General features: G+C 44.6%; 1 protein-coding gene across 1 annotated transcript; it reads right to left on the bottom strand.

Moving 5' to 3' along the window:
- Nucleotides 1–3142: 3142 nt before the first annotated feature.
- LOC139638859 (C-type lectin BfL-2-like) lies at nt 3143–3530 on the bottom strand (the record flags this gene model as incomplete). The annotated part of the gene is made up of 1 exon (XM_071512884.1): nt 3143–3530. A coding segment is annotated over exon 1 (388 nt), but the record flags the coding sequence as incomplete, so codon positions are not given.
- Between the last annotated feature and the right edge of the window lie 6201 nt (nt 3531–9731).

Below are 9731 nucleotides of genomic sequence, written 5' to 3' on the forward strand. Positions count from 1 at the left end.
CACACCTGATCAAGACTACACACACACACCTGATTAATACTACACACACACCTGATCAATACTACACACACCTGATCAATATTACACACCTGACCAATACTACACACACACTTGATCAATACTATGCACACCTGATCAATACTACACACACACCTGACCAATACTACACACACACTTGATCAATACTATGCACACCTGATCAATACTACACACACTCCTGATCAATACTACACACACACTTGATCAATACTACACACACCTGGTCAATACTACACACACACACCTGATCAATACTACACACACACCTGATCAATACTACACACACCTGATCACACACACCTGATCAATACTACACGCACCTGATCAATATTACACACACACACCTGATCAATACTACACGCACCTGATCAATATTACACACACACACCTGATCAATATTACACACACACACCTGATCAATACTACACACACCTGATCAATACTACACACACACCTGATCACACAAACCTGATCAATACTACAGATAGTTTTAGTTTTCATTTGCAGAAGAAAGTTTAGCAGCGTTTTAGGCTGACAAAGGAGGAGAGAAAGAAAGAAAGAGAAAAAGAACAAAGGGAAAGAGAGAAAAAGAAAACAAAGTATCTTTTTATCTGCAGTGAAAGAGAGTGAGCAGAGTGAGCACAGTCCTGTGTGCAGGATCTAAGCTCCGCCCACAGTGATGTCAATCACTTGCTGTGGAGCGACGCCTCACTAAGTGACCAGTTCACCTCTGTGAAGGTGAAGGGCGGAAACAGCTGAGCTCAAGTCAATAAAATGCAAATGAGCGCGACATTCACAGTGTGACAACCAATCAGATCTGGGGAAGAAGCAGCAGGGAGCGGGCCGATGGATAGAAACTGAAACTTCACGGAGGAGAAAATTATAATCAGAGTTTCTGTCAGGAGCGTATCTATGTTCCCAGGGTCCTACGTTCCCTGGGTCCTACGCTCCAGGGTCCTACGTTCCCAGGGTCCTACGTTCCCTGGGTCCTACGTTCCCAGGGTCCTACGTTCCCAGGGTCCTAAGTTCCCAAGGTCCTACGTTCCCAGGGTCCTATGTTCCCAGGGTCCTAAGTTCCCAAGGTCCTAAGTTCCCAGGGTCCTACGTTCCCAGGGTCCTACGTTCCCAGGGTCCTATGTTCCCAAGGTCCTAAGTTCCCAGGGTCCTACGTTCCCTGGGTCCTACGTTCCCAGGGTCCTAAGTTCCCAAGGTCCTACGTTCCCAGGGTCCTATGTTCCCAGGGTCCTAAGTTCCCAGGGTCCTACGTTCCCTGGGTCCTATGTTCCCAGGGTCCTATGTTCCCAGGGTCCTAAGTTCCCAGGGTCCTACGTTCCCTGGGTCCTATGTTCCCAGGGTCCTACGTTCCCAGGGTCCTATGTTCCCAAGGTCCTAAGTTCCCAAGGTCCTACGTTCCCAGGGTCCTACGTTCCCAGGGTCCTAAGTTCCCAAGGTCCTACGTTCCCAGGGTCCTATGTTCCCAGGGTCCTAAGTTCCCAGGGTCCTACGTTCCCTGGGTCCTATGTTCCCAGGGTCCTATGTTCCCAGGGTCCTAAGTTCCCAGGGTCCTACGTTCCCTGGGTCCTATGTTCCCAGGGTCCTATGTTCCCAGGGTCCAGGCTCCTATTGTGTTTGGGTCAAATTTGACCCGTTTCAAGTTAAGTTCATAAATATTATTGTGGAGGAAATTACACTGTTATGCTATTCTATATGTCTTTAATATCTGTACTGTACTCTCTTTGTATTATTATGAGAGTTCATCTCTGTGTGGAAATTAACAAACTGCTGCTCAGCACATCTCTCATGCCTTTGACCTGACCTGAGACAGATGGCTAGTTTAATTGGTCCTTGTTTGCACTGGAAATCTTTTATCTCGGGAAACTGGCCATTCTGTTCATCATGATATCATTCCTCAGTTGCATGCTGTCTCCGTCTTCAGTAATTTTCCATTCTCCACCAGTTTGAGATAAACAAATGTTCTGCCCAGAGACGGCCTTGAGTGTCCAGTACGAACTGGATTTTGTTATGCACCGAAACTTCTTATCAGAAGATACCTAAGATAGGGATGGGCCAGGCTTTCTGGGGATTCAGCTATAAGACAGAGACAGAGCCTTGGTTTCTCGCCCTTTGCTGATCACACCTGGGGTGAATACATCGTGCCACAATTATCCATTCTTTTCTATTGGAACAAGGCTTCAAAACAGCAATATAAACACAGCAAAACCAATGGTTAGAATTTTATTTGATTTTGAAGGTCTCTAACCCTAACCCTAACCACTAACCCTAACCCTAGACCTGGGGAACATAGGACCCTGGGAACATAGGAATGACTCCTTTCTGTCGTGTCAGAACAGCGAGGCCGTGAGTCTGATGCTAACGTTATTTCACCATGACATTTCCTTAAACAGTCTTGTAAATGTAAACAGTTTCATAACAGTAGGCTAATAGACTATACAGCAGAAAAATAAATAAAAAAGTGTGAAACTCTGATGACTTGAACAAAGCACATGCTAACTTGCTTGCTGCTGGTCAGGTCACCATGGAAACGGCCACAAGCGGCAGAACAGACAGAGGGACGGCGAACTCTTGCACAGAGCTGCGAGATGTGTGAGGTAAAACCCCAGAACCTGAATGGATAGAACAGTTCTTTCACTGTTTGACTTGATAATTTAGCTAGTGCAGCATAAAATGCCGATTCATTTTAAGGGTTAGTTGCTATGGTGACGACACAAGTCAGGGAAAAAAGTCTGTCACACTGTGAGAACTGAGCAGATGAGTCTGTTAGCAAACTGTCAAAACTCAACTGGAAGCTAACGTTAGCGACGAGGCTAACGTAGCTTTATCACAGACTGGACTTCTCTCTCTAGCTCTTCTAGTCAACATTAGCATGTTAGCAATCCATGGCAGCAAGGAGACAGAGAAGCTGCTTTGGTTCTTGCTGTAAAACCTCTCAGCTCAGCGACTTGCTGTGAGTCTCTTCATACAGAAGCTAGTCCAACGGGTCACAGCAAGATGGCCGCCGCTCCGACCGCCCAGGAGCGTTGATTTGATTGAGAATGACCGTTCTGTCCGTCCTACTTCTGAACAAGCAGCTCGACTGACTCACCAGAGTAACAGATGAAGGGATGTTTTTCAGTGCAGGTTCGGGCGTGCCAGGCTGTGGAGAGAAGAGTCGTGTTCATCAGTCCGCACCGTCGGCTCCCGTCCGACGCCGTCTGACCGCCCTGCGGCTCCGCCCACCGCCTGTAGGAGGCGCCGTCCGACCACTGCCAAGACTCCTCCTTGACCAGGCCAATCCACGCACGGACATCACCTTCATCATTATTGCTGTTGACATTGTTCTCATCTTCATCCTCATCCTCATCCTCGTCAGTAGCGTCAGTAGCGTCAGTCCGCAGCAGACTGGAGATGCTGCGGTTCTCCTCCCAGCTGCTGATGCTGCTCAGGTCTTTGTACTTGTTCCTGCAGAACGTCCGAGCCTCAAACCAGTCCATCTCCTGCTTCACCAGGATGTGTTTCTGAGCATCGGCTGAAGCACACACACACACACACACACACACACACACACACACACACACACCAATAAAATCCTTCACTAACAGCACTTTAAACATTAAACACTTTAACATTAAGCAGAGTCATGGACAGGAGAATAACCTTTTGTCCATAGGCCACAGGTAACGCTTAGTGAGGTGTCTCTTGGTCAGATGGCCTCTAGAGGGCGTCTGACTAACAGATGGCCTCTCTCCTGTGGGGTAAACCATGGATGTATTAAACTATGGATGAGGCATTCAAAGATGGCGGCCCATTCATTCCAATGAAAGTTGCTCACCCAGCGCATACGCCGAAAAAGTTTCTACGACTCCTACTTCCGTGGCCGACAGCACCTGCGCAGTAGTGTTTTTCTTGGCCCCGCCTATCCCACATGAACGAGTCAAGCGGCGTTCTCGTAGCGTCCGTGACAACGGCGCGTTCATGTGCAGCTTTCTAGGTTCTAGGTTCTAGCTTCTGATTGACTGTTGCTGCTGCAGACTCGGCTCTTCGGGGAAACCGTCGTCCAGGTATGACTCTATCATTTAATCACAATCACAGAACATTTGCTTTATTTGTATAAATCTTACATCCGATGTGAAGTGATTCAGTCTGGATAAAGTTGAGCTAAGCTAACGATGGTAATAACGGTTAGCATAACGAGACGGAGTCAGCTAACATATCCATGGGTTAACGTCAGGCAAGTTAAACAAATTAAACTCAGTTAAACATAGAAATGTTGGTTAGATCATAGACTAAACTTTGCATTTGTGATGCTCCACTTGTGCTGAACGTTGTCTTGTGTTTCTCACAGGGAGTCAAGTTCATGCTACACATCGCTAGCCAGGTCCATGTCAAGGGTTTACTCGCTTAACCAGGTGAGGAGATTTATTTTGAACTTAATTTAGAGCATTATCGATGTGAGATGGTTCACATCGGTCATAGATAGTAATGACTTGGTAGCTTTTTCACCTCTACTGGAGCCAGTGCTTCACAAATTAAGTACTTTTCATCCTGTGCTGTAATCATCATGATGATGTATGCTAACTGTTACTTACTGCAGTTTCTTCTGTTACAGAAACTCCTGCTCTTCAAGAACCACTGACACTTCTCTGGAAAATGCTCCCAAAGAAATTAACTTATTTATGATGTCTACATGTATTTAACATGTAGAATGGAACGTGTTTTGAAATAAATCTTTACTTTACATATAACAGTTTGTCTTGGATCATCTCTTAAATAAGTCTTAGATGTCATCACTCTGTAGTCCATTGCCCTCAAATTACTTTTCCATCTCCATCTTACCTTGGTTATTACAATTACGTTATTACACTTACAACAGTGTGAGTAATTTCTGACAATATTGACTAAAGCCACACATCTAGACCACATAGTCCAAGTTAACCAACTTGCTGTTGCCTCAGTGTATAGATAGTATTACTTGTAGCCATTATTATTCTGCTGCATACTGATTTAATCCATGGGACTGAACTACACTGGATCAAAGGTGGGTCACCTCACAACATTTAGTCATGACATAAATATTGGTACTCTTATCAAACACAGTCCTATATGAACAGTGTATGAAGATAGGTTTGCATTATGCAACTTAGATGTAAGGTTTGCTAGTGAAAAAAAAATCAGTTAAATTATTATCATTGGGAATATTCCAGGTTTGTTGTGTCACACCAAGGTTTATTTGAGTTTGCAAGTGTTACACTATCTAGACTGTCATAGCAAAATTTCTATAAGCTTGATCTTCCTATGCAGTGCCCAGAAACACACCTGGTTGGAAGAAGACTCAATGCCATTTACATAATAGACATTATCAGTAACTCAAGCAGGTTAACTCAAATTGGACATCTAAATATAAATTTACAGACAGTAATAGAAATGAGAACCATCAAAGCCCAAATATATTCATAACTTTAATAGGATAAAGAAAAGTACATAGGCATAGTCTGTGAACGGAGAATTTTGAGATGTAAATAAATATACAATAGTAAGTAGGTGCATAGAACTGCATATGCTACATGTAGCTGGTTAACTACAGCAATGTTATAACGTTAGCTAGCTTGCAAGCGACCTATTTAATCAAGAGAGAAACAAAAACAAATTAGAAACCATCCGTTATTGTTCTGAAGTCTTGCCTGTTAAACCTAAGTGTCGGCGGACGTGTAGGTTGAGTTTAATGTGATCTAGTTTGATCACATACAGCTAAAAGCCTCTGCTAACAATCAGCTAGCTGTATAGCTTGTCAACAGTGGAAGTAGAAGCGGTGAATGCACACGGAGCGTTCCCGTGGCCTGGAGGCGCGTTCACGGAGCTCCAGAAAATACAGCTTTATACAGCTCTTGGTGGCTTCCAAGGAAAAATGGACCCAATGATTTCAAAATTGATAATTCAAAGACTCCATTTGGACTATGTACTACACCTAGAAAAATTTTCCCGGAGTTTTACAGGTGTTTCTTTCCCCATGTATCTCTATGGGAAAAAGTCTTTTTGGGCCCCATGGCGTCACGTGACTTGCAATACCGGGCTTGGCCACTACGCCAAAATCGCCGCACAGCCCAGAGCTGTTCCTGGGGGCTTGGGGTAAACCATGGATGTATTAAACTATGGATGAGGCATTCAAAGATGGCGGCCCATTCATTCCAATGAAAGTTGCTCACCCAGCGCATACGCCGAAAAAGTTTCTACGACTCCTACTTCCGTGGCCGACAGCACCTGCGCAGTAGTGTTTTTCTTGGCCCCGCCTATCCCACATGAACGAGTCAAGTGACGTTCTCGTAGCGTCCGTGACAACGGCGCGTTCATGTGCAGCTTTCTAGGTTCTAGCTTCTAGCTTCCGATTGACTGATGCTGCTGCAGACTCGGCTCTTCGGGGAAACCGTCGTCCAGGTATGACTCTATCATTTATTCAAGCACAGAACATTTGCTTTATTTGTATAAATCTTACATCTGATGTGAAGTGATTCACTCTGGATAAAGTTGAGCTAAGCTAACGTTGGTAATAACGGTTAGCATAACGAGACGGAGTCAGCTAACATAACCATGGGTTAACGTCAGGCAAGTTAAACAAACAAACAAAACTCAGTTAAACATAGAAATGTTGGTTAGATCATAGACTAAACTTTGCATTTATGATGTATGTTCCACTCGTGTTGCTCCACTTGTGCTGAACGTTGTCTTGTGTTTCTCACAGCGAGTCAAGTTCATGCCACACATCGCTAGCCAGGTCCATGTCAAGGGTTTACTCGCTTAACCAGATGAGGAGATTTATTTTGAACTTAATTTAGAGCATTATCGATGTGAGATGGTTCACATCGGTCATAGATAGTAATGACTTGGTAGCCTTTTCACCTCTACTGGAGCCAGTGCTTCACAAATGAAGTACTTTTCACCCTGTGCTGTAATCATCATGATGATGTATGCTAACAGTTACTTACTGCAGTTTCTTCTGTTACAGAAACTCCTGCTCTTCAAGAACCACTGACACTTCTCTGGAAAATGCTCCCAAAGAAATTAACTTATTTATGATGTCTACATGTATTTAACATGTAGAATGGAACGTGTTTTGAAATAAATCTTTACTTTACATATAACAGTTTGTCTTGGATCATCTCTTAAATAAGTCTTAGTTGTCATCACTCTGTAGTCCATTGCCCTCAAATTACTTTTCCATCTCCATCTTACCTTGGTTATTACTGTTGGGCTTTAATAGGGGCAGGTTTGGTTATTAGCAATTAGTAATTAATAATTATGAAATTATTAATTATTCATAAAATTATTGACGGGAGTCAATAGAACGGGGCACCACCCTGGAATCAGGGACCAATAACCGTACCTTTAAGTCAGTCTCAAAATGGCTGTTCACCCCCAAATGACAGTGTTTGGGTGAATTCGTACACAGGCCCTCACAACCAGCAGTTACCACAATACATATGCATAAGAAATCACAGACAACTTCTCTTTAAAGGTATAACAGCGTTTATTTACTTTAGCAATATTAATTAATAATCAATAGTGCTTCAGTCAATCAACTACTATTACACAACTACAACTATGGATCTAAACTAGCAAGCATAAAAGACATAAACAGTATAATGGCATGTAGGGAGTTATATGTAGCTATGTGTATGTAAAAGGGAGAAGAGAGAGAGAGAAAGATGGCGGACGTGACCACGTGGGTGGGACGTCTCGCGAGAGTTCAAGATGGCGGCCGTGACCGCACAGTTTGAACAAAGAGGAGTTTTGGAATCAAGATGGGGTTGGAATTAGGCGGCTAAAACCAACGCCATCTACTGCTCAGGTAGCGGTGGATGTGCAATGATATGTGGGTATGTGGGTTAGTAAGGGAGAGAGAGAGAGAGAGAATAGAGGGGAGCACTCGCCGTCTAAAGCACCAATAATAGCCTTTTACCGCACAGAAACTCGGGGTACAACTGGGAAGTAGTACACCGGGTTACTGGTCTTTGAGCTAGTAAAATGCAGTATATTGGCTCTCTACGTGGCGATAAACACAATTGCAAGTCCAGTGGCATGCAATGGCACACATTCAGCTTCAAACGTTACAATCAAATCAAGCAGCAAGCTTAATGATAGGTTTCACAGCATAATATGGACACGGCGGTCCAATGCGCTTCCCAATACGCACAACAGTAGCTTCTGATCAGTAAAGCTTAGATAACACACCTATACTAGTCTCTGCCCAGAACCAAAGCCTCTTACTTGGGAAAATCACTCTCGAGTGATTTGGTGTGTGTTTTCGTCGGGTCGAGCCGGTGGGGTTCTCCAGGCGGGTCGGCGCGGCGGGACCGTTATTTCTCCTCGCACGGAGCAATGGTCAGCTGGCTTTCCTTGTAGGCAGCGAAGGATTCTAGCCAGGAGTCGACTTGACTGAAGAAACGTTTCCTTACGTTATCTTCTTGGAGGGAAGGAGTGTCCTCAGCTGTAGTCTCTTCCAGTCCACTTCTGCAGGTCGGCTGCGCGCACTGGTTACTCATACAGATGCGCGCAAGGAGTTAGATTGCCGGATACACAAACAGCTAATCTAATCCTTCTGGATCCAAATAGTGTTATGGCGAACACTAAACAGTCTGGGCTCGTCCAGCGAGTTGAAGACTGTGCCTTGGCTTAAACAAAAAGAACAGTTCGAACGTTAAAATGTACCACCTTGTATAGCAACGGAGTCGCAAGAAGGGGCCATGTGGAAAGGTAGCTCCTGGAATTTATATCCTCCGTGACGTCATGGGGGATCCCGGGGGTTCGCCCGAGTCTCGTCCAATGAGAGACCAGAGTTTGAATTCCAGCCAGTTCACACCTAGGTGTGAACTTCAGGGCCAGTTGGAATTTTTGGCGCTGCTTTTCCTTTGTCTGAACTCAAGCCCAGCGGGTGGGCTAGAGTTAAGGCTTTTGGTTTTCTTGTTAGGCCACAGATGTTGGCCCTATTGTTTTAATTACTTTTCTTTTGTTTCACCTTATGGCGTGGCCCAACATCCCCCCTTTGGTCTGAAGAATGGGGTGCTGGCCGCAGTCTTTAGAGCAACTCAAGGGCCGGACAGTTCATATAGGTGAGGTAATCCTGAGGGTTACGCAGTCCATATGTTCCTGATGATGGGAAAGAATGGGAACAGTCCATACAGTTCATAGAGTTCACAAGTTTACAGAGGGCTCTGGTGTCTGGGCAGACAGGGAGGCAATGTCTGGGCAGAGTTTCTATTTTCTTAAACTAAACAAAACACATCAAGCACAGGCATCCACATTTTGGGTAAGCAATGTATTAACCCCAATACAATCTTTTGCTGCTTCTGATCCCTATTAAAGAATTTCAAGAAAGGGGAGGAAAAGGAAAAGGGAAAGGTGGTTAGTAGTTAGTAGGCCTACTCCTTGGATTGGAGCTGGCCAGTGTGATGTTCAGACTGGTGTGTGACTCGTGGTGACATGAATATGAGGGAGTCCAATCCTATCTCTAAGTTCCTAAGGTCTACGAAAATAGGAATTGCATTGCCAAAGCTATATGCCAGATGTACCTGTAAGGGCTGCACAACAGTGGTAGTAGCTGATTTTAGGATTTGTTCAGCAAGGTCTAGGGAGGCCAGATAGGGTGGAATTCTTCCACCACTCAGACTGTTGACTGAGGAGCTTACTTCCCTAGTGAGGTC

Source organism: Centroberyx affinis, unplaced genomic scaffold, assembly GCF_046629955.1.
Source record: "Centroberyx affinis isolate AG114_WGS23_722 - 3 ecotype Tasmania unplaced genomic scaffold, CSIRO-AGI_Caff_v1 ptg006602l_1, whole genome shotgun sequence".
Classification (NCBI taxonomy): domain Eukaryota; kingdom Metazoa; phylum Chordata; class Actinopteri; order Beryciformes; family Berycidae; genus Centroberyx; species Centroberyx affinis.